The sequence below is a fragment of the Mauremys mutica genome, chromosome 4, assembly GCF_020497125.1.
Source record: "Mauremys mutica isolate MM-2020 ecotype Southern chromosome 4, ASM2049712v1, whole genome shotgun sequence".
Lineage (NCBI taxonomy): Eukaryota > Metazoa > Chordata > Testudines > Geoemydidae > Mauremys > Mauremys mutica.
Genome location: NC_059075.1, coordinates 86,658,426 through 86,684,990, shown reverse-complemented (window position 1 = coordinate 86,684,990; position 26,565 = coordinate 86,658,426). Strand labels below are relative to the sequence as shown.

General features: G+C 40.0%; 1 protein-coding gene across 7 annotated transcripts in view; it reads right to left on the bottom strand.

Annotated features, from left to right (window-relative positions):
• The window catches only part of GAS2 (growth arrest specific 2), a 168,007-nt gene that overhangs the window by 85,340 nt on the left and 56,102 nt on the right, over positions 1-26,565 (bottom strand). For all 7 annotated transcript variants that reach the window (XM_045016818.1, XM_045016824.1, XM_045016819.1 and 4 more), the window contains one exon: positions 17,043-17,167. In XM_045016818.1, the coding sequence (XP_044872753.1) occupies positions 17,043-17,167 (125 nt within the window). The remainder of the gene's footprint in view (positions 1-17,042; positions 17,168-26,565) is intronic.

Below are 26,565 nucleotides of genomic sequence, written 5' to 3'. Positions count from 1 at the left end.
TCTCCTCTCAATCTCTTTTTTTCCTCAAGGCTAAATATGCCCAGTTTTTTAAAACCTTTTATCACGTTTGTTGCTCTCTTGTGAACTTTCTCCATTTGTCTACATCGTTCTTAAAGTGTGGCATCCTCCATTATGATTCACCCTGGAACATGTTGAAATGTTATGGTATGCCAACAAAAACAATTAACATCATCAAGTCTTCATATCAAGGTGCAGTGTGTATAGTTAAAGTAAATAGATATTTGAGTGAATGGTTTAACCTGGACTCTGGTGTCAAAGAAGGATGCATTCTCTCAACTCTCCTCTTTGGCATGGCCATTGCCTTTCTTTATGAGAAAAAGTGCAGATGGATACAACATAGGCATTGCATGGCTCAACAGCAGTACACTAGAAGATTTAGATTTTGCTGATGACATAGTTCTTCCACGTGACAGCTCAATCAACATGCAAGCAAACTTGTAAAGACTGTTCAGAATTGCTAAAAAGATGGGGTTAATGATCAGTTATGAGAAAAAAAATCTAATGACAACCAAGTGTAACAGGCCAGCTGGCCTTTAAGGTAAGCCAGACTCAGCCTTGCCTGTAACCTACCAGCTAGCCCCTGTGAGGATTTGTGGGACCTGAAACTGGGCCTGGGGGTGCTTCCACAACACCAGTGGTCAGTGCTGAAAGAGCCACAGTAAACACACCTTACATACTGAGAGACCAGTCACTCCAGGAAGTGCTGCCCATGGAAGAGATGACCACATCCCCTTCCCTGGCCTCTGATTGGCCTAGACCTAATTTTAGGCCTGGAGAGAGTACTAAGAAGTTGTCTGTGCAACAAGGCAGATCCCTGACCTGCTGCTAAGACAGATGTCACCTTGTTCCTGGTCCCTGTCTTCTGGACCTGCCCTCTGGTTCCTAGCTATTGATTCCAGCTTGACCCTTGGCTCCAGACCTTGGCTACGGACTCTGGCTTGTATCTCAGGCCTGACCACCTATGGCTCTACCCATTGAACCTGACCACCCATGTCCCAGTTCCTGACTGCCCCGAGCTGATTGAGATATGGCAACCTAATGATAATTAGTGAGCCCAGCTGTGAAAGGGTCAGAAAAAGCCTGTGTTCACAGAGTGGAGAACTCAGAGAAGAGAGACTAGGAGAGAGGAGCCAGGAGAGTTCCTTCTCTTTGGGGAGGGCCTGGTGAAATCAGTCTGGAGAGGACACACAGGAGGCAAGTTAAGCTCCTGTGAGGAAAGTCCTGAGATAGGGCCTAGAAGGAGCAGGGAGATCCCTGAGGAAGCTACCTGAGTCCCTGGGGAGGGTGGTATTGGGGGGGAACTGGATAGGAGGAAGTAGCATAGGTTAATTTCTGCAGGGCTTAGAAGCAGAGAATCACAGTGCAGCCCAAGAGGGCAGAAGAATTATCATACAAATATCTGTTTGGACTCTCAGCTGGACCTTTAGTCCTCTGGCCAGGTCACAGAAAGACTCTGAGAAAGACAGGTCAGCACAGAGCTAAAGAAGTGGTTGAAAGGAGGTGGAAGAGACAAGTCCCCCTGAAACATAGTGCCCTTACTCCATGGGACATTACAGCCGGTATGTGTACTACTTTACAGCCAACAACTCCCAATGCAAGCATTATGTTAGAAGGCAAAGTAGTACAAGAAGTGAGTCAATTCACATACCTTGGCAGTAATGTACAAATCAGTGGGGATATCCGGAAGGAAATAATGTCATGAACTGGCAAGGTGGCAGCTGCATTCACCAGCACAGACAAAATTTGGTCATTGAAAATCTACAACTTAAAGACTAATCTATGAATCTTCACCTTTAATGTTATTTCTGCCTTAATATATGCATGTGAAAACTGGAAAACCACCAAAAAGTACAGACAGGTGTCTAAATGCCTTTGAAAACAACTGCCTCAGGAAAATACTGGGTATTAAATTGAATGAATTTATAATGAATGCCGAGAGTCATCCAAGAGTTCAGCAACCCTGTTTTTCTAAAGTTATCTGGAAAAGAAGATGGAAATATCTGGGCCATGTGTGAGGAATGAAGTCAGAGTTTCTGCCAAGGCAGGTGTGCCACTGGGCAGCTGCAGAAACAGGCAGAAGAGGCCAACCGAAAGAATCCTTCTGTTGAACAGGACTTAGAGAGGGGAAACTTATGGGACTGACTTTCAAGAGGACATGCAAAAGAAAAACAAGGATGGCGGGCCTTGTTCATGCCCTTAGCGATGTTGGATGGTGCAAGGAGGATTTAGATGATTTTCATTGTGGTCATGCCGACAGGCCCAAAGCAATATCAAGTCCATTTGTACTTAGTACAGTACAAACGTAGTAAGAGACAGTCCCTACCCTAGTAGGATTACTATCTACGTAGAAGAGAGACAAAAGTATTTGCATCAACATTGGATAAGTGAGAACTGAGGCACAGAGAGATTAAGTGACTTGTTCAAGATCATACAGGGAGCCTGAGGTAGAGCCAGGGCCAGAATCTAGATCTCCTTAATCCAACTCTTGTACCTTAACCCCAAGACCAATCTTTCTGTGGACAAAAGTGTCCTAGTTTCTGTGGCACTCCAGTAGGTAAACTGAAAGTTGGGTACCAGATCCATGCATTTATTTTGATATTAAATATAATTTATGTTATGCTCCCCTTAAATTTCAAGTTTCAATGTCTATGGATTTTTGTAAGGACAATGCATAACTGCATCATAGAAGTTTTTAAAGTGGAAAGCTGGGGGATTTATCATTTGGACAGGGGACAGCTGAGACTTTTGGAATGGGGGATGGTGGTGGACAGTTTGGGATTCTGGAGTAAGCTACATTAGCAGGATGTTTCTACTAAAATAATCATCAGTGAAACATAATGTCAATATTTACATTGCAATCTTTAGGTTTCATAATTAAATCATAGAAGAGAATGGGGCAGTTCTCATAATTATTATTTCAAGCTGTCTGCAGAATCAGGAAGACAACACAAGTGTATCCTTGACTCATACTTTCAAGGATTTTTTTTCACAATCATAAAGCTAGAAAATGGTGGTGTCATTCCCCACTCCCCACAACTGTTTAGATTCCAGACCAAAACCACTACAATCTGCCATTCCATATTCACTCTATCTGTGCCTCATTCTGAGAGAGAGATGCACCCTCTCTTCTAGCTAATTACATGAAATAGATACAGTTAAATGAAAATTATGCAATACTGCAGCCTTCTTAACCCATTTTATTAGAAACAGAAAATGTATGTGGCACATGGACATGGTGGTAACAGAGGTACCTTTATGCAGAGGTAACTTTATGCACCCTTCCTGTTACTTTCTTCTCCTCAAACTCCTTGTATAGGTTTGAGGTCTTGTTAAAAATGATGTTCATGAAATGCACAGTATTTTTAACACCAGTTAGTTCATGGTCGTCTTGTTCCCACTCTAGCATACTATCTCTGCATGAATATTTGATGGGGGAAAGCTGGAGAATCAATTTTGTCTATGTTCCACTGAGAGCCTAAGCTTTGCAGTATCAGCTTCAGAATGATGCATGGGGCTGGGCAGAGCCTGAGAACATATGCAGTGAACTCAGGACATTCAGTAAAGAAAGGAACAATTGTTGAACGAGTTTTACTGGCATGCACAAGTGCTGATTTATAATATGCGGAAAATAATCTAAATCTAAGAGGATTTTCACAGGGATGGCAAAAGACACTTCCATGACCCGATGATCAGCCCTGCCAAATCTCAAGTTCCTACTTCAAAGGATGGAGGCACTCGGTTCTCTTAAAACTGAAAATTAGTCAGAAAAATTTTGAACATTAACAAAACTTCCTATTCATCACTAGCCTCATTCTCAAAAAATGATAGAGCCATTTTTCCTCAATCTTTCAAAAAAAGTTCAAGCTACCAAGCATGGAAAATTTCTGTAGGGGACTGGGGCATAGGCAGTGTTGCCTAGCAGTCACAGCTTGGCTGAGGTCTGCCTACCAAGGATTGGAGTCACCAGGCTGAAGTTGGAGGAATCGCAAGGCCAGGTCCCATTAACAAGAGTTTGGGTCAGAGTCAGGCCAGGGTCAGGTAATACCAGGTTAGAATCAAGAGGCAGGAATCAGGGTCAGAGTCAGGCTGGAGTCAGAGACAAGGGCAGAGGCAATACTGGGTTAGAATCAAGAGGCAAGAACTGGAGTCGAAGTTGGGCTGGAGTCAAAGACAGGAGACAAGGCAAAGTCTGTCATTGCAGCAGGTCAAAGTCCATGTGGTTGCCCAGACAACTTCCTGGGCCAACCCCTGCGGTTAAGTAGGGACACTTGGCCAATCAGAGAGCAGCAGGGTACTGTCACTCTGGAGCTCATGGGCAGTACTTCCTGTAGCAACTACTCTCCACAGTGCTCCCTGGCCCTACGGTTCCTTACAATTTCAGCCTGAATAATCAAAGGTATCAGCAACTGAAAAGAGGCTTATAAAGGGAAATGTTAGCAACCTTATCATAGCTGTTGCTAACGCTTCCTGAACGACATGGTGCTGCTCCCAAAGTACTAACATTTTGCACAGACCTATGGAACTGAAGGCAGATGACCTGCCATTGGCTGGTTGAGTAACAAATTCCTAGGTGTAGTCATCATGACATGGTGTTTATCATCATATTAAAATAAAGTCTCTTCTCCTTCTTCTTATTCCTTCTCTTCCCAGTTTTCTCTCAATGATCAATCTCATGCCCTGTGATTCTTTTAAATGCAGTGGTGCCGGTGAAGGGGGAGATTCTTTCCCTTCCTGCAAGATTAGTTCCAAATGGGGCTTTACCTAACATGAGCCAAATGTCAAGAATAGAGACCAAGATAGTGATCTAGGAAGGAAGTTCTCTCTTCCTTTAGACTATTTTTTTTTGCAGTTGCTTTATCTGTTTTCTTTTCAGATTTCCAGATGTTTAACAAAGATACAGCTTTTATTTGACACCAAAAATGCACATATAGGATTTCATGCATAACTGTACTGAAGTTTAGTTTGATTCTCCAAAGCCCTTGCACATTTGTTTTAAACAAAACTTGCATCTTTGTCTTTTTGATAAAGCCTTTGATTTTCTGTGACTTTTCCAATTAGAAATCACAAGAAAGCTGCTGGAGCTTTGGGAATTCTAAAAAAAGCTTCCATGAGTTCAAAAACATATTGGAATGTTAACCTATAGATCCAACTTTCCAATCCAGTCTTAAATCAATCTAAAATTATGAACAAAGCTTTATTGTGTACTTTTGCTCAAAGAGCTGTGTATTTACATGTGTAAAGAAAAATACATGCATATGTAAAAATGGGAATTAGATGTATAATTGTCCAAGACATACACAATTTGGAAGCCATGATTTCTTCTGCCTTATGTTCTCCACTTGTGCCTTTGTATTCCACACACCTCTCTATTTAGCAATCTCTGCCCAGTGTTGTAGGATTCACAGTCTTTGGGTATAAGAACCAAATCTTGTACTTCTTACAAAGTTATTGCTCAGCCCAAACTAGAGTCTATGGGAGTTTAATCTAAATAACGACTGCAGCAGTTTAGCTCAAAGCAATTGTTTGCTCTTGATGATAAATTTAACATGAATGTAAAAAACAAAATCATATGATGCACTTAAGTCCAGATCCTGCAATTACATCCAACAGTGTGTGTGAGAAGCCCCATATCAAGTGTTCTATTATAGGATATACACATTATTTTAAAGTACTTAAGAAAAGATGCTATAGTAACATGTTAGCAAGCATTTAGTAGAAATGGGGAAACAAAAAATTTCTAGCAACAAGTTAAATAATGAATCTGTCTATCTTAGCTAATACTGACTCATCTATCCCCATAATACTGACACAGCTATAATGATAAATCATTTAGAAAGCTAACAGGTAATACTAAAACTGGTAAGAACATTATTACCCATGCATAAATGCAAGAGACATAATTGTCAGCTAATGAAAGCACATGATTGGAAATCCAAAGATCTGGGTTCTGCTGCTCACTCTGCCACAGTCTTGCAGTCTGACTTCAAACCAGTCACTTGGGGTAATATTTTCAAAAGCACATTCAGGAGTTAACCACTAAGCTCCCATTGATTTTTCCAATGCAGGCTAAAAATCAACTCCTGCCAATTTTGGGAGCTTGATAGGCTTTGGGTGCTCAACTTCTTAAGCTGCTTTTGAAAATGCTACCTTTAATATCTGTGCCTCGGTTTCTCCATCTGTAAAATGGGAATGATCGTATCAACCTCACAAAAGTGTTGTGAGGATTAAATCGACAGGCCCAGATTCTGAGCTACCCTGCAAGGCTATCCAGAGGCAGAGGGATGAACAAGAAACTCCTTATTCCCTTCCATGGCTGCGCCGAACCCATGACTGCAGCAGGGCTGGTGCACGATGACAAGCAATCTGCTCCATTCCCAATTGAGAGAGCAAATTAGGCTTTCTCCCTGTGCAAGAAGCAGCAGCATGCTTTTCAGAGGCCCAGTGTCTTAGTGCTCCCACTGGGGTTGTGTGGCTCCACACTGCCCCTGACTCAGTGCTGTTGTTTTAAAGCCATGACTTAGCCCTCAGTGTTTATAAAGTGTTTTGGGATCCTCGACTAGAAGGTGCTATATGGTTGCAAACCATCATACTTCTAGAATAGTGTCAACTGGTGTGGTAGTATGCACAACTCTACATCAGCATACAGTCCTCAGCAGACAGACAATTCTTCCATTGGTCTCAGTGGGAGAGTTGCTTTTCTGAGGCCTGCAGACTCAGGTCCTTAGTGCATCTGCTATAAACTTGGTAGCAGTCCAGTAAAGTGTCTGTAAGTGAGTTTAATACATTATTGACAATGCTGAAAAAGGTGTAAGGAATTATCTGACAAACAGCTTTACAGCCTTGTGAAAATAATCCCATCCAGATGGATTAACGCTTGTAAATGGTTTTGCAAGGTTATCTTTTTTCCCCTACACTGTGTCAGCATATCTCCATTCAAAACAATTCACAGAAAGCTGCATATGTAATTATTACCTCTCCTAGTCATTATGCATTCTAACATTTTGTGTGTTTTTCATGACAGCCGCTAAACATTGAGCAGAGGTTTTCATTGAGTTGCCCTCACTGTGTCAGTTTTCCCTTCAGTTCTTGCATTAATTTAGAACCTAGTAAAGTCACTGTGTAGTTCCAATTATTCCTTCCAGTGGTCACAAGATTGTCTTCCTGATTTCCATCTTACATATGGCTAGCTAAATTTTATGCTCCTTTCTGCTGGCTTCACTAAGGCTGGATTCCCATTTTCTGAAGGATACCTGTTCGGCTCACATAACCTATTGAATATTGTCACTTAGCCATATTGGTTCATTTCTTGCATGTCTGCTTTTTTCTTTAGATGTATGCATGCCTTCTGTGGCTCTCATATAGTATGCTTAAGCAATCTCAATACAGAGTCTAAGGATTTTAATCACCATCACTGGGCATTTTTGATCAGCATCCTCATATTAAAAATCCCAAAAATTTGCCACCTTTCTGTGGGTTTTATATGATTCCTCCCGTGAGAACATTGAACTTAATTATTTTGTTATCATTACTACCTAATGGCTCAATTTTAGTTACTTCTTGAAGCAATGCCTGTGTGTTGCTTAGGACAAGTGAGAATAGTCTCTCCTAGGACAATTGAGAATAGCCTTTCCTTTTGTATGCTCTAGGACTAAGTGTTTTAATAAATAACTGTTTAATAAATTGAGAAACTACTTCCCTAAGTCTTGTCCCACTGTAACATTTGATCAGATGGTATATTGATGTCACCCATCAATGAACATTATTAGATTTAGTTGCTTCTGATCTCCCTCAGTATTGTGCATTCAGTATCCTTTGCCTATTCAGGCAGCCAGAATTATAAACTTGCTCATATCTGCCTTGGGATTTTGTCATCATACACATTCTAATGTATGGTCCTCTCCACTCTGAAATAGTATCTCATTAGATTCTATGGAATCCTTTATGGACAGTGCTACTCCCCCATGTCTATGTCTTACTCTGCCCTTCATGTATCAATTCTAGACATGGATTGCAGTACCCCACTGATTTTTGCCATTCTACTACTGAGATGCCTGATTCTGATATGGAAATATTTAATGCTTCTCCAACACCCCACATACCCCTGGTGCCCATCAACACTGTCCTAATCCCTTAGCAATATACAGCTTTGGCTGCTGAAGGTAAAGTACAAATTTTGTTAATATAAATAATTATTGGCCAAACCTCAAAGTCATTACTCATTCCTGACTCCTGACTCAGTGAAACTTAAGGAGATGTACCAAATCCTGAGCAGCTAGTCAGCATCCCAGATTCCCTAACATTCTAAGGCAGCAGTACTATATTTTGCTAAGAACTGTCATCTCAAGAAGTTCGGAGCATTTGGTTGTATTTGGCCGATTAGGACATAAATGATCTTCCTGGTAGAATTGTTGATTTAGTTCCACCTAGTATTTTCAATATCACAAATCCAAGAGCCCAACCTTTTGGATATGAATATATGTGTGCACCAGTGACCAAATTAACCTCTGTATTCACATCCTACACATTATTATAATAATCTTTGTACAAAATAAGCCTTGTGAAGTATCATTTGAAAACCAATAATTCACTGGTCAATAATATCAGGGTGAAATGTATATAGCAGCATTATATTTAAAGTTATGAAATCCCCCCCATATAATGTTAAAGGCAATGTTCAAACTCACGTAGCCCTGATTAGGTAGGAGTGGTCTGTCTTTAATAAAGGGATGTATGTTTGAATATAAGCTGTAAACAGTGAGAGGGGGAAGAAAGAAGACAAAGAAAATCTGCATTTCAGCATACACAGGTGAAGAGAAATAGCATGAGGGCCTCCCTCCTTCACCAGACTCCATGTGTCCTTGTTCTCAGCCAAAAATAACTTTAACTAGGGATTACTCTCATGAAAATGCTTTTCAAAGGGTGACTGAAATATTAAAATGTGGGGCAAAAGCATCCCAAGTTCCCTTTCCCTATCCATCTGTCTTTTTTCACCTAAGAAGGCAAAACAGCCAGCCATTGGGCTTTTGGGACCAGATCCTGGCCTGAGAGTTTGGTCAGCAAAGTTACTGGAAACGTGATAAGAAACTTCACCTTAAGACAAGTCTAGTTTGTGAAGTTTAGAAAGCATTTTATCTTCATTTTTCTTGTAACCGTTTCTGACTTTAATGCATCATTTCTTGTGCTCACTTAAAATCTCTTTCTTTGTTAGTGAATAAACTTGTTTTATTCTTTAATCAAAACTAATCTAGTGTTGTGAACTGTGTGGGTAACTCCATTTAAAGTGCCAAACTGTTGAATCTTGATCCCTTTAGAGGGGTGACAGACGTATATCTGGACTGTCCAGGACAGGGCTGGACACTTTAGAACATATGTTTTGGGGGGAAAATCTGGGACTGGCAGTATGTTTGGGGGGAAAATCTGGGACTGCATGTAGTAACCAAGACTGTTGGAATCCAGAGTGTGGCTGGTGTTTGTTCACAAGCTGCTGGGATCAGAGCTGCTGGACTAGAGCTGTGGCTATACACAGATAATCTGGGTGTGGCCTGCATGCTGTTTGGCTTTGTGTGAGGAACCCATATTAGCAAAGCATTGTGAGACACCCCATCTTGCAGAGCAAGTGGTGACACAGCCCCTCACTGGTCTGGACTGCACCCCAGAATGCTATAGTATTCCCCCATCTATAGTCAATCACAGACCTTCTAAAGATGATGGGTGTGCTGGCCACCCTTCATTCCAGCTAAACAGAAGAAGTTATAGGGCAAGATAGCTAGAGACAATGCAAGCCACCACTTGAGGTATGAGGCCACATGAAAGGCCAAATCAGCAGCTAAACTATGTGGACTGAGAGATTTCCCTGCGGACTGATTGCAAAGGAAGGAGCTGTGGCATTGATTGGTTATAGCTGTGTGTATATGCAGGGCCGGCTCTAGGTTTTTTGCCGCCCCAAGCAAAAAAATGTTTGACTGCCCCCCACCCCTGCCCTGGGCTCCCCTCACCCGCCGCACTCCCCTGCTGCCCCAGCCCTGGGCTCCCTCCTTTCTCCCCCACCAGTGCCTTGACAGCAGAGCTTGAAACTACCGTGGGTCTCCAGCCTTCTAATCATGTGCTTTAGCCATAAGAACATCCTTCCCCATTTGCACCCAGACACACAGTGCCCTTTAATACATATTTTTTAAAAGGAGAACAGAGATTTTGAATTGTATAAATTTTCACCACTATATGAGCTCTACAAGTGACAAGTGCTTAGCTTAGCTTCTCGGAACTGTCAATGAGATATAGCCTCATGAGAGAGTTTATTTAGGGCAAAATACTCTTCTCAAATTCACAATGTACACCTCTCATCTTCACTGTAAAGCTCAACATGGATACTCTGCAGTCACTGGGCCAGGTCCTCAGCCGATGCAAATCAGCATAGCTCCACTGAAATCAATGTGGCTACATCAATTTACACCTGTTCAGGATCTGATTCATTGTACATATTTTCCACTGTCACAAATGCAAGCTTTGGACTTGGAACAAGGGCAACAAGTACAATAGAAACCTTCAATGTGATTAAAGGATGGACAGTGTGGACCAAAGAAGAGAGACATCCTGAAAATACAGACAATGATTGCAAACGTATTCACTATCTATAGGCCAAATTCTGAACACACGGTCTGCATATGTCTGCATCCAAATGCTAAATTTGTTCTTCTATTAATACAGTGGCTGAATTTCACTGCATATGTAGTCTAATCCTACAGAGTCATTTTAACTTGTCTCCCATTAGACAAAGAAGACACACTGGAAAGCTGTCTCCAATCCCCTCACCACAGGGACTTTAGGATTTTTGCATCTAGATCCACTATGAAGCTCAGGCCTACCTCTATTACTGGCCCAAATCAAAGCCCAAGGTGCAGACTCTCCTGGGGGGTGGGAGAGGAAGAGGGAAGATTTGGATTCAGACCCATGATTCAGGCTTATATCTTAAAAAACAAAATATTTGAAGTCAAGCTAAGCTAAGATACCCCTTCAGAGAGGTCATAAAAAAAACCAAGAATGAGTCTGTATGAACCTCTGTAGACTGAAAAATATGTCTACTGAATGTTTTATTTGCTTTTATTTGCCATACAATCATTATGACCTTAATGGAATTCAATCATAATACGGCATAAATATACATCCAGCTTTAAGTACTGTGGGCTGAATATTATGTCCTGTATATTAAAATACTGATAACTATTAACACATTTTATTTAAGCTTACTTTAAAATCTTACAAGTTACTTAAATCATTCCTAGCAAATGTGCGCTCAGTGCATACCACACATGCCTCGATGCTTTAAATTTGTTTGTACAGCTGTGAAATTCTCAAATTAACTATCTGTCAGGAAAAGTAAAATATTGCCTGGAGACTTAGGAGATGAAATCTAAGTCAGTGGGAGAAAATTACAAAATGGCATCCTGCAATATGAATCACTTTTATGGAATTGCACTTGTTGTAATAAGAAGTTTCTGGGCAGCAAGTCATTAACTGCAACATGGGTAGTTTCAGACATTTACTACTGTACAAGTCTCTGGCGTTTATTAATATCACTATCTCTGTATCTGCCAGTTTACTAAACCTGCAGGATTATGACTCATTTGAAATAGCAAACAGCACACATTATGCTTCTGAAAGAAAAATGCAGCCCCTCTTGCAGAATGTATTCTACACTGACTGCGCTCCGGAGTCTCCAGCAGTCCATGTGCAGACAAAGTTCCCATTAATGCCAGGAGGAGTTTTGACTAATTCATCAGTGTAGGATCAGACCTCTAATCAATATAGACCATGAACAGAATTTTTAAAAGCCCCTACGAGCCAGATTTTCAAAGATGCATAAAGACACACAAAGGCACTAAGTAGGATTTTAAGGAGCACATAGGTACCTAATTCAAGAGGGCTGCTTTCAAAAATCCCAGTTGTTGCCTTTCTGTATCTTTATGTGACTAAATACCTTAGAAAATCTGGTCCTGAATAATCATAATAATAATCAGCCTAAATCAATGGGGCTAAGGAATTAGGCTCCTAAATAACTTATACATTTTTTAAAATTTGACCTTATATGCATAAGGGGCATGAAACTGTATTTGACCTCAGAGAATTCCTTTCAGATTTGTCCCTCAGAGAGGCAGGATTTTGCTGTGCTTGCCTGTGGAAGTATCAGAGAATTCAGCCCCAGAAACCAGGGATCCCTCAAGACCCATGCAGAGCCTATGCTTTTATCCTGGCTTCTGGATCCCCACTTCCCTTTCCAGCTTCTTGTTCAGCCAGGGAATTTCCAGCCCACTGCTTCTTCTGGAGGTACCCTAATACCACAGGGATGCTTCTACGTCACAGAGGGGGAAGCAATTTAATTAATGCTGTCAGGGTCCTCCAGGTTTGGAGAGAGGATAATGCTGTAGAAACAGCTCTGCCATTGGTTCACTCCCTCCTAATTCTTGCAGTCCCCCACCCACAAAGGCCGATTCTTGTGGGGCTCCTAAGCAGTTGAGGAAGAGGGAGGGGAACAATCCCATCAAAGCGATACTCCCCAAACTGCCCAATCCTCCTGGAGATTTTTTACCCTCCTATAACTAAAAGCACCAGATTGTGATACTACCTTGCAGTAGGAATGGGACTGCTTATGGTGTAAAGCATTACTCATGCTCAATACGGGTATCACAATCTGGCTCCGTGCAATTCCAATGAACAAATGAGCAATAACTTCCTTCGGTGATTCAATGTGTGCATTATCCACTTTTAATGCATTCCTAGATGTGTTACTGGATATGACACCAAAGGCAGACAACTAACAGGCTTTTAGAAGGGCACCGGGATTAGCAATGTACACCTGAGATAACAGGATGTATCTTTTCCCTTAAACTTGTAAAAATGAATTAAACCCGAAGTATTTTATGGAGCCTGAATTACCATTTGAGAAGCAGCTCACACAGAAGGGAGAGCTCCACGTTTGGAAGTAGTTTAAATTCTCTCTAGTCTTTAGGATTATGGCAGTACCTTGTGGGATTTTTCCATTATCTGTCTCCCCTGGTCTCACCCTATACTGTCTGCCTCCCCCTCACTCTGCTTTGGCCTGGCTGCTGCCTCCAAACCAGTTATTCTGGCTGCCATTCCTTTTATATCAGTCAGCTGCTTCTTCTTTTTTTTTTGTTTAAGGATCTAAGTGCTTTCTCTATTTTAATAGAAGCTGGAGTGTCTAATAGACCTAGCTGCCAAAAATGTCATCTTCAAGGGGGTTGCTGGGTGAAAGCCTGTTATGTTTCTTTATTCCTATGCACTGAGTAACAACCTAATGGCTCCAGAATACCACATATATTATTAACATGGTATACAGTAATGGTTCCAGAGAGTATTGTAGAATTCTTACTATGCTAAATTTCAGACACTATGATTCTCATATAAATTTCCTTGGTACCAAGAGTCAAATTTTCCAGTTGTGGAGTCTACTGCCTAGGACTGCTACATTAGGGAATTACAATATGAAAGGATAAACAGACCCCTAATAGTTTGTAATGACACACAGCCATTACACTGTCATTTCTTTGAATTCTTATTATTCCAAATATGAAATATACATTGAGAAATAGCTTTGGACTGACATTTTTCTATGTTATTTCAATTTGTTATACCAGTCTGACAAAGAAAATGACCTATAAATCTAAATAATTACAGTATAACAGATTGCCAAAGTTCTAATTGTCCTATTCTTTACCTGCTGCCATACTTACTCCAAAGAGTGAGTTCAGTGAATTTTGGCTCGCTCAGGGCCAGATTCTCACATGGTGTTAGTGTAAGCCCAGACTGTCACAAGATCTGAGGACGTGGCCCTACATTTTGATCCATTTTCAGTTAATCTTTGCTAACATTCACTCTCTCTCCAAGCAACAGCAGATAACAAACGTATGCGATAATACAGGGGTAGGAAACCTATGTCACGTGTGCCGAAGGCGGCACGCGAGCTGAGTTTCATTGGCACTCACACTGCCCAGGTCCTGGCAACTGGTCCAGGGGGCTCTGCATTTTAATTTAATTTTAAATGAAGCTTCTTAAACATTTTAAAAACCTTATTTACTTTACATACAACAATAGGTTAGTTATATATTATAGACTTATAGAAAGAGACCTTCTAAAAATGTTAAAATGTATTACTGGCACGCAAAACCTTAAATTAGACTGAATAAATGAAGATTCGGCACTCCACTTCTGAAAGGTTGCCAACCCCTGTGATAATGTGATGATGCAGAAAACCAAAGTGCAGGTGTCCAACAGAATTGCATTGCTTGAGGTATTGATTTCATTAAATATTTGTTAAATTGTAACTACTGGCTAATTCATCTTGATTCAAAAACTTGTCTCATCCGCCTATTAAAGTCCTCAATAGTCTATATAGAAAGTAGGAAAGGGGAGGAGAAAGCAAACATAGAATCATGGAAATGTAGCTCTAGAATGGACCTCAAGAGGTCATCTAGTCCATCCCTTCTGTGCCAACCTGTGCAAATGACTGACTTTCTGGCTCACCAAGAGACTTCAGAACTCTATAAAGGAGAGCTACCAATGGTAGTTCTAAATCAACATTTTAGGTGGACCACCGTAACTTGCATTAAACTTTCTTCTTTATTGTGATAAATAAATGAACTGTGGTAAATAGAGGAGGTCACAGAATAGGAAAAATTTCCACAAAGTGTCTTTTTTGTAAAAAAAATTCAAATTTGCAATTTTTTGGATCTGCCCTAGTGATTAATAATTGATACAATTTAAGTAAAACTCATAGCTGCCAGATTTTGCACAGCCCCAGTGTGACATTTTAAGCAAACTATATGATAAACTAATCTGCATCTGGATTAGAAGATTTTAAGGCCAGAACTGACCACTCCAATCACCTTAATGTGATCTCTTGCACAGCACAGACCATAGAATTTCAACAAGTGGTTTCTTCATCAAGCCCATAAGTTCTGGCTGAGCGAGGACATAAGTTTTACAAAGAAATCCAATCCTGATTTAAAGACTTCAAGTGATGGAAAATCTACCATATCCTAAAGTATGTAGTTCCAAAGGTTAGTTACTTCCACTATAAAAAATGTGCACCTTATTTCTAGTCTGAATTTGACTAGCTTCAGCTTCCAGCCATTGCATCTTGTTATGCCTTTACTAGACTAAAGAGCTGTCTACTATCAGAAATATTTTCCCTATAGAAGTACTTATAGACTGAACTCTTAAACTTCTCTTTGTTAAATTCTTTAGCCTCTCATTGTAAAGCATATTTTCAAGATCTCAGATCATTCTTATAGCACTTTGCTGAATCCTTGCCTATTTGTCAACATCCTTTTCAAAGTGTTGACACCAGAACTGGTGATAGTATTCCAGTAATGGTCTTACCAATGCTATATAGAGAGGAAATAACACCTCCCTACTCCTACTCGATATTCCGTTGGTTATATATACACATCCCTAGCATTCGCTTTCTTAGCCTCTGCATCACACTGAAAACTCACGTTTAACTTATCATGACCCCCACGTCCTCTTCTGAGTCACTGGTTTCCAAAACACAGTCCTACATTCTTGGTTCCTAGACAAATGGCTTTGCATTTAGCTGTAATAATGTATGTTTGTTCAAGAGATGAGATCTAGATCGCTCTGTAGACCTGACCTGTCATCATTTATCACTGCACCAATTTCTGGGTCTTGTGTTTGTGAGTTTTGCTTATGTACAAACATCTGCATATGACCATAAACTTTAACTTATGGTCAACACATCCTGCCTCAGTCAGTGGCAAGAGAAGGACAGGAACTGAAGAAAATCTGGCAGCTTGTGGCTAGTGTAGGTGGGAGTGACTCTAAGGAGCGCTAGGATAGATGGCAGGTAAGCGCCAGACCGTGTCTGAGATGGATGAGTGCTGAACAAACTAAGGGTGTCTGGGGCCAGGTGGGTGCTGGAGGGAGTCTGGGATTGCTGAAGAGGAGGAAGCAGGGAAAACTGGGATTCTCAGAGAGGTCTGGGGGTCCACTTTGGAGGGGGAGGGGCTAGGAAAACCTGTTTAGAGGTAATCTGGAGACTCAGAGGAGTTGGCTGGATTCATAGGGGGGAAGCCAGACGTAGGGATAGGAGACTGTCTGGTAGGATGCTAGGGATTCTGGTGCTAGTACTAGGCCCCTCACCTCTGCCCTATGACTGCCTTCTTCTTTTGGCAGCTCCTTCCCTACTGTGATTCAGCATGGGGAGACAGACGGGCCACATGGCTACCTGACTTCAGGCAGAGCAAACGCTACAGTGATCACAGACGGCCTGTAACAGCAACTGCAGACATTCCTGCAGGCCAGATACAATTGAATGTGTGGCAAATGTTACCAAAATTATTACAGGTGAAGATGTGTAAGATGGAAAGAGCCAAGCTTGACTCTCAGCACTCAGGCTTTGTTTTCAGGACTGGTGGTTAAAATAACCATCTTTTTTTACTTGTACACTGAGTTCATTTGATAGGGAACTCACTGAAAGACAATGAACATGAAATTCCACTATGCCATTTTTACAAGGTTAATTTGAAGAGCAGAACCAGACTTTAGGGCTGATCAAAAGTTTACTGAAGCAAAAACAAAGACTTTCATTGTCCCCAGTGGTCTTTGAGGCAGTCCATTTAAGAACACATTTCAAAGCAACCTTTGCTGCTCTTCTGTGGCTTCCAGGCTGTTCACTGAAGTGCTGCTGCAACAGAGCCTCTAATGGAATGTGCATTACATTGTCAAGGATACCAGCACAATTACTAAAATAGCTCATTTTTATGAAAGAATTGGCATATATGAAAAAGCACTCAGCATTTGGAGGAATGTACACTGATTTTACTAGAGTTTTATTTTCTCATTTTTCAATGTGGAGTAGTGGTCCCAGGTTCCGAGGGGTAGAGCCTCCACAAACAAAACCTCTGAAACTCTCAAATACAATTAGATCCATGAAGTTACAGATCCCTAATGCTGATAGCACATGCGACATGTTATCTAAGACTTACTTTGCCAGGCTTGTTTGCATCAAAACTGTTTTCTTTAAATTTCTCTTGCAGGGTCTCAGCTAGTCGACAGAGCAAGGCACCATTATCCAACTTCTCCATAAAAGTTTCCGCAGTTATCTCTCTACCTGAAAGGCAAGAAGAAAATTAACATGGCAAAAAAGGATGCCTGTGTCTACACAAGAAATGTAAATACTGGATTTGCAAGGAAAATCCATAAACCAAACCCCATTGAAGTCAATGGGAGTCTTTCCATTAACTTCAGTGGGCTTAGAAACAAGCCCTAACTGAATAACTCACATTACACTGAGTTTTTATCATTTAGTCTTGCTGCTATTTTCCTGGCACTGAGACACAATTTTTTTGATACATTTTTTGGTTGGATAATTTGATGTTTTCTTCAGGATGGTATATTTTTAAACATTCATCTTGTCAAACAACACATTTTTGTAGAATGAGTCCAACTAATATGCCAGATTCTATTAATCTTGTTTTACCATTTCTGACTATACAGGACCACTTTTTTATTGTAGTGATATTAAAAAGGTGCCAGATTGACAGCCCTGCAACATAATGTCTTAAATTTATCCTCAGAACAAGTACACTGCAAGCTTCACCCTCACTCCCAGTAGTCCCCAGCTTTAGAGACGAGAGGTTAATTTCTATTTCATTGTTAATTTAGGGTTTGATCCTGGAAGGTGCTGACAATTTTCTGTCAAAATTGTTTTTTGAAGGAAAGTGGAGTTTGACTAAATGAATTTTATCGTTAAAGGAGTGTCTACTTTCCATGGAAAATTACCAATTTATTTGGTCTAAAAACTAAATACCCATAAACAAAAATATTTTGATTTTGGTAATGCTGGCACATTCCTTCATGAGGATTGAAGTTTAGTTGCCTCATTTCCCCATTGGTCTCTACAGGCTGGGCTCCCTAGTGGATTATGTCTGACATGATACACTGCTTCCACTCTCCAGGACAGGACATCCTGGTGCATCATAGCAGATGTAATCCAACCAGGGTGCCAAGCCTATAGATAGGCTTGGAAGGATTAGGCTTTTATCAGTAAGTGTCAGTAAACATGGATTTCACTATACATGGAGAAAACGATAAAATATTTCCATTGATAGTAACTGAAATTTACAGATAGGCAAAGAAAGTAAATGCTGCTTGAAAACTTAAGAATTTCATTTAAGGATACTTAATTTGTATATTTTGACATGTGTAGTCGACAATTTTGTTTTAACTGTTATAAAACTTTTGAATCTCAATACCTACTGTCATTAAATAATTATTTTCTGATACCACCCCCATAATTTCCTGGAAGTGTGAAAACTAGAAATAGATAAAAACAGTAAAATTATTTAAAATAATCAATATTACCAATCAAAATTATATAAAATATAAAAATTGAATTCTGCCATGCCTTGCTATAGAGGAAGGAATGAAGCAACTGAACTTCTGTACCAGGCAAATTAATTGGAACTATAGTAAAAAAAAAAATCAAATATCAGACAAAGGTGAGCACAATATGTTGGAGAAGGTCAACATGGCTTTTGTACAGGGAAATCATGCCTCACCAACATATTAGAATTCCTTGAGGGGTTCAACAAATATGTGGACAAGTACGATCCAATGGATATAGTGTACGTGGGCTTTCAAAGAGCCTTTTGACAAGATCCCTCACCAATGGCTTTTAAGCAAAGTAGGCAATCATGGAATAAGAGGGAAGGACCTCTCTTCGATCAGTAACTGGTTAAAAGCTAGAAAACAAAGGGCAGGGATAAATGGTCAGTTTTCAGAGTGGAGAGAGGTAAATAGCAGGGTCTCCCAAGGAAATGTACTGGGACCTGGGCTGTTCAACATATTCATAAATTATCTGGAAAAAGGGGTAGACAGTGAGGTGGCATAGTTTGCAAACAATACTAAATTACTTGAGACAGTTACATCCATGTCTGACTGCGAAGAGTTATGAAGGGATCTCACAAACCTGAGTGACTGGGCAAGAAAATGGCAGATGAAATTCAATGTCAATAAATGCAAAGTAATGCACATGGGAAAACATAATCCCAGCTGTACATACAAACGGATGGGGTCTAAATTAGCTGTTACCACTAAAGAAAGAGATCTTGGAGTCATTGTGGATAGTTCTCTGCAAACAGCTGCTCAATGTTCAACGACAGTTGAAAAAGCTAACAGAACATTAGAAATCGTAATAAGACAAGAAATATCATGCCACTATATAATTCCATGGCATGCCCACACCTTGAGTACTGAGTGCAGTTCTCATCTCCCCAACTCAAAAAAGATATATTAGAATTAGAAAAAGTACAGAGAAGGGCAACAAAAATGATAAAGGGTCTGGAACAACTTCCATCTGAGAAGAGATTAAAGAGACTGGGACTCTTCAACTGGGAAAAGAGATGAGTAAGGGGAGATACAATAATGGTCTCTAAAATTATGAATGATGTGGAGAAAATGAATAAGGAAGGGTTATTTACCTCTTCACATAACACGAGAACCAGGTCACCCAATGAAATTAATAGGCAGCAGGTTTAAAATATAAGGAAGTACTTCACACAATGCATTGTTAACATTTGGAACTTGTTGCCAGGGATGGTGTGAAAGCCAAACATATAACTGGGTTCAAAAAAGAATTAGATGAATTAATGGAGGATAGATCCACCAATGGCTATTAGCCCCATGCACTAGTTGTCCCTAAATCTCTGATTGCATACAATAATTCAATGCAGTACATACAATAATAATCATTTTTTAAAACTGTCTCACCCTTCCATTAAAAAAAGGAGAGAGGGGAGATCAGAGAGAGGTTGGGTTTTTTTGTTCTGAACCACATTCCCTCTTTTTTAAATAAATCCCTCTTTTTTATATCCTTTTAAAACAAAATAAATTTTTGAAATATTTCATTTTGTATTTTTTGTCCAAATATATACAGACCAGACCAATTTTAAACAAATTTTAATTTACAAAAGCACAAAAATCAAAAGGATACTAGGATTTATCTGACCATGGCTTTGAAATTGTTGGAAAGGTTTTAGGTACTTTGACAATAATGTAACACCTTGAAGGAAAACAGTCCCCAGTGTTCTTCATTTTGTAGGCTAAAACCAGAGAGGAATAAAATAAGATCTTTAAAGCATGTGATTCTCAGATGCAACAATAGATTCACTTTTCTGGTTCAAGTTAAACTTGCTATTTCTGATACATTTATTCTTTCAAGAACATCTGTTTGACGTAAAACCTTTTTTTCCCCTTCATTTTTTAGCCTTGATTCTCTCCACTGTAGATTTCATACTGTAGCCTCTAGTGTATATAATGACTTCTGCAGGTGGCAGAAGAGCAGTAGCAGCACTGCATCACAATGGAAGTCTGTGCATAACTGACATTATTTTAGTGGTGCATGCAGCTCTTCTGGAGCCAGGAATTAAATTAATAGCCCCCAGACACAAAAAAGTCAGCATCCCAGCGCCTTAATACCTTCACCACCATGTTTGGCCTACATTTTCTATTGTTAATAATGAAAAATATTTTCCATTTTGTCCCTTCGGTCGAAGGTGCCGAAACGATCAGAAAGCTAATTTAAAGAATGGACATATTAGAAGCTGTTTTATTTTAAAAGGCAATATTATATGTTAATATAGAACTCTATTGTAAAATACCGTACATACATTCATATCTTTAACCATAACTGAAGTTTTATTGTTTTAAATGCAAACTCTTTAGGATTTTCTATATAGGTAAAATAACCCTCATTTTAAATGCCTATGATGTCCTATGATTTATGGATTTGGCTATTCTCTTGGCTGCTTTTATAAATCTGATTAAAGCAATAAGATTAAAATATATATTCCTTTTTAAACACATGCAGAAAAAAATGCTTTCTATCTTCTCTTGCCATTTAACAATACAATTACATTAGCAGTTTGATTATTGCATTTTTATATATTAAGCTGGAATATTGTAGTTCTGCTGCCTTTTATGAATGCTGAAAAATGAGTTTTACATTGAACATCTGTATTTAATGAAAAATATATTAGGTGTTAGCTTTCAATTCACTGTATTTTATGGCCCCAAAAAGTGGCATTTCTTTGCTAAAAGAGACACCATGATATATTTAACAGTTGAAATGTATTGACTCAAATGAGAGTTATGTTCATAGCCTGAGAACAAAAAATGGCTTCATATATTTGGATGGAAAAAAACATTAAACTCCATTTAAAAAAATCTTTAAAAGAGCTATAATTACAAGAAAGCAATGTGTATATAGGATGGTAAAGCATAATCTATAGTAAAAACTAATGCTAGAAGCATACAAACAGGAAAATAAAGTCTTCTTCAATATAGCAACCATTGCTTATCCAAGTCATCCCACTGTTTTTAATGGGACTATCTGCATGAATTAGGATAGCTGCTTACATAAACAAGGATTATTTAGATCAGGCCCCAGATCCTGCTGATGCTGGACTGGGTTTTGCAATTCGGTTCTGAGAATCTTTAGCAGTCAAAGCATGGGAGCCAAGGGGCTCTGGCTGCTATAGTAGATTTTGAAATGTCACTCCAGCCTGTGTACTTACAATAAGATTATCCATCATTAACATTTAAAAACACAAATAAATATAATGTCATAAACTAAAGGTTTGTAAATTGAGACATTTTGGACCAGACTGTCTGAACTGGCTGAGCTTTGCTTTGCACCGGAACTAATTCTGGGGCCAGCTGAAGACCATTTCTGCTCCCAGCATAACCTGGAACAAAGTAAGGGCTCCTCTAAGGCACACCAGCAGGAACTTCTCTAGTAACTAGAGACCACTGAAGTGCAAACACTTTGGCCTGCACCTTTTTTTCACACCTATTCTACCCCAACATGCCCCCAACATCAGGGAGCTGAGAGCAGGTGGTGTAGATACATATGTGAAATCTCCAACTGCCTCAATGGGACCAGAGCAGTAGAAAGAAGCCACTACTGCTGCCAAAGCCCTAGTCCTCTGTCTTCATCATCACCTACAATCTAATATATAACGCTGAAGCTGTAAAGTTTTTTTGATTGTCCACTCATTCACACCTGGTTAAATCAGGAGTAACTCCATCCAAGTGAGCTGATGCAAAATTAGTGTAGGAGAGGAGGATTAATCTCCATGTGGAATATAAATCACATTAATATGCTTATCTGAGTAATAAACAGATTAACACCACCTGAGTGCAATAGTAATGATTATAAAATTCAGTGAGGTATCTTCAAAACTACCAGAATTTCTTACTGAAACACACCCAAAACCAGTTGTCCATAAACCCAGTTTTCCAAAGATGACCTTTAGAAAGAACATTTGTAACGAGGGTATGTCTACATTGCAACGTAATCCCAGTGTTCGAACTCAAGCTCAAGCCTAACTGCCCTTCTATGTACACACAAATCATACTAACCCAGGGCTAAGACCCAGGGTCACAGGACCCCACAAGGATGGAGGGTCTGAGCCTGAGTCAAGCTGGGACCCAGGGTTTAAGTCCTATTGCTTTGCATTGTAAATGCAGCTCCACTGGACTCATGCTCTGGGAAGCCATCAAAAGTATTCCACAATTCCATGGGCTGACTTTCGTTGTCCTCTGGACAGTCAACTCTGGTGGACAGTCAAGTTTTGTCAGACCGCGCTATGAACAAAGGGCTAACGTGGCCATGTTTTGGGAGAGTGCTACTAAGTCTGGGATATATGTGGTCAGAGTTAGGACCATATAATACAGTGTAGATTCTGGAGCCCAGGTTGGGACCCAGGGCTCAACAATGAAGAACATAAGAATGGCCATACTGGGTCAGACCAAAGGTCCATCCAGCCCAGTATCCTGTCTGACAGTAGCCAATGCCAGGTGCCCCATAGGGAGTGAACCTAACAGGTAATTCCTAACCTAGGGTTACAAATCAGTGTAGATGCTCAAGCCCTAGGTTAACAAACCCAAGGTCTGCTAACTCAAATTCTATTAACCCTGGGATTACATTTCAGTATAGATGTACTCTAAGACTATATTGACTATTTATGGATGAATTAATGAAGAAGGCAACATTTGCTAAATAGAAAAGGCCTGTTTGTTCCATCTACACTGGATGGGGCAGGGAACACTCACTAACATTCATAGCTGTCATATCTGTGCTGAAAAATGTTAGAAAAAGGCAAGAGATACATTGTCCTTTCCATGAATAGTGCTCAGATAACAGACACGGTAACACATTTTGCTACATAGAACCATTTCAAAAAGACACAATACAGAGAACTGATGATGGGTCATGAAATTCCAGATGTACTAATGCAAAGTGTAAGGGAGGACTTATTTTAATATGCAAAGAGGTTTCTTTATTGTAAATTGATTATTGCTTTAAAATCACTAGCAAATACAAGATGGCAATTACCCATTGCAGTATGTCAACCATATAACACTACAAGCTGAACTTACTGTCAAGAGATCCCAGTTTTCATGTGCAGACTTCTGAGAATTCCCTAAGACCCATTTGTGCAATGAAGTCACGGGATTACTAAGAGAACCATTCAGACAGTGAAAAATCTCTTGAAGACATCTATATGTAACTATAGTGATCCATATATAGACCTGTTGAACCTATGAAATACACCAATAGAAGGATGGGCTTCCCCAGTACTGATGCACCTAGGTGCACACAGATGAACAAGGATTTTACTTCCCACAAGACCTCTTTTGCTCAAACTAAAGCAGATACTAGACTTAAAAACAAAACAGGAAGCAAAGCAAAAAAGACAACAATTTTACAACAGGCATACAAAACCATTGTTCAGGTTGACAAGAAGGTGATTAACTCGCTTTAGAACAGATGATAAAAGCTGGAAGCCAGTGAGTTTTGGCTCCCACAAGAGACAAGTGATCTTATATTGTGAAAAGTCAGCAGCAGAGAAATAATCAATGTCTACTTGAAATGAAATACCTAAGACATCCCAAAGGCATATTGGGTCAGAAGGAAAAGAGATGAAAACTCAAGGAACATGCAACAGAATGTGAATCATTCTGTGTCAGTGCCAGAAGAATCATTAGCGGCACCAAAAGCACCAATGGCTTGATTTTCAGATACCTACATCTCCAACTGACTGGAGCTGCAGGTACTCAGCACTACTGAAAATCAGACACAAACATCATGAAGGATGACAAGTCCGAGTAGCTAAAGTGAAAGTATAAGATGCCTAAAATGAAAGTAATGTTACCAACTAGAGCTAATCAACACATTTCTCAATCAAAATTTGAAATATTAAAATTTTCATCAACTTTACAAATTTTGAAATCTTTAAAACCAGCTCTCCTAGTAGCTGTGTTTTGAGAAAACCAACAAAAGACACACAAGGTTGTGATCAGATGTAACTGACTCAACAAATAATTGAGGGGAAAAAATCTATTTCAAAGTTAAATATCCATAAAAGGGGATAAAGGGAGGCAGTAAGGAAAAAGAATGCAATGTTTCTGTATGAGAGCTGTATGCTAATGAGATTATGTAATAATAGTATGGCATGATTATACTACTCCTGTATTAAGCATGTGAGCATGCCCAGTGTGAAACAGAAGTTTCCAGAAGTTCAAGGAGAACTAAGCTCAGTGCTTGTGAAGTAGAAAAAATATGCTGAGCTTCCTCCTCTGATAAACCTAGCTCCTGGGTGCTTCATAAGCATTACAACAAACTCTCAAGCTAAAAAACTCAAAACACCAACTCCACAGAGCTAATTGAACAATACTCTTAAATCTAGTATTTCAGTGACCTCTAAACTGGACAGGGCTCAGAAGGGCTGCCACCTTATACAGTAGGCCTCATTGTTATTAAACTCAGAAGAGGGTGACAGAGCCAAAGCCAACTGTTCAGGAGTCTCTGCAAAGCCCTAACCCATTAAATTTGATCTGTGGTTTTATGTGGCTTCAGATTTGGCAGCCTGGTTCAACCAGCCCTGAAAAGAAGTGGGAATCGGAAGGTACTGAAGTTCCTAATGAGGCAATGGACATTACACTTTAAAAAAAATTAAGGAGTTGTCTTAACTACAGAGGTAAATTGACCTAAATTATGCTACTCTAGCTACGTGAATAACATAGCTGGAGTCGACATAGCTTAGGTCGACTTAGTGCAGTGTCTTCACAGCACTGGGTCAACAGGAGACACTCTCCAATCGACCTCCCTTACTCTTCTCAGAGAGCTGGAGTACCAGGGTCGACTGGAGAGTGCTCTGCCATCGATTTAGCAGATCTTCACTAGACCCACTAATTCAATCCCTGATGCATCGATTGCATCAGGGTCAATCTCCCTGGTAGTGGAGACCAGCCCTAAGTAACTGCTGGAACATAGGCTAGTTTATAGCCAGTTTGGGAGTAAAACAAGTGAAATATCCCTGTTTGGGACTTGACACACTGACTCTGCATTCCCAATATGCCATCTTTTCCAGCTATCCAGTGTAGAAGGCAGTGGTTGTACAGAGGCCACGGACCAGATCTTCAAAGACATTTAGGAGCCATTTATTTCAATGGGAGTTAGGCACCTAAATACTTTTGAGGATCTGGGACCACATCCTTCTTCAGCAAAGAACTTAGGTGCATGCTTAACTTAAAGCACATGGCAGTCCCATTTCAAAAGAACTCAGCTCCAACTGAACAACCATGCTGGGTGCTGATCTCTTTTGAAAATCAGCCCCGTAATTTCACAATGGGAATTACTAGGTGCTGACTATTTCTGAAAATTGGGCTTTTATTTAGATACCTAAACACAAGCTCTTTTGAAAACAAGGTCCTACGCATGATTCTGAGAACTGGAAAAATCTTGCCCTTATTGTAGAGTACAGAATGATAATTATAAAGAAGGGAAGCGGGGAATGGAATCTATTAAGAGAAAACAATATATGGGAGTAAATTTAAAAGCCACTAAATAAAAAATAAACGAACACGAAGAGCTGAGAGTATACATCCATGTCAGAGCTAAAAATATTTTCCAAATAAAAAGGTACAAATATTGTAGTCCCTACTCAAGCAAAAGTCTGATTGTGACACCTTCCCCAATACGAGGCAATCTGAGAACTCAGAGAGAGTGAGGGTATGTCTACACTACGGGATTATTCCGATTTTACATAATTGTAAAACAGACTGTATAAAGTCGAGTGCACGCGGCCACACTAAGCACATTAATTCGGCGGTATGCGTCCATGTACCGAGGCTAGTGTCGATTTCCAGAGCGTTGCACTGTGGGTAGCTATCCCGTAGCTATCCCATAGTTCCCGCAGTCTCCCCTGCCCATTGGAATTCTGGGTTGAGATCCCAATGCAAAAACAGTGTCACGGTTGATTCTGGGTAAATGTCGTCACTCAATCCTTCCTCCAGGAATGCAACGGCAGACAATCATTTCGCGCCCTTTTTCCCTGGATTGCCCTGGCAGACGCCATAGTATGGCAATCATGGAGCCCGTTTTGCCTTTTGTCACTGTATGTGTACTGGATGCTGCTGACAGACGCGGTACTGCATTACTAC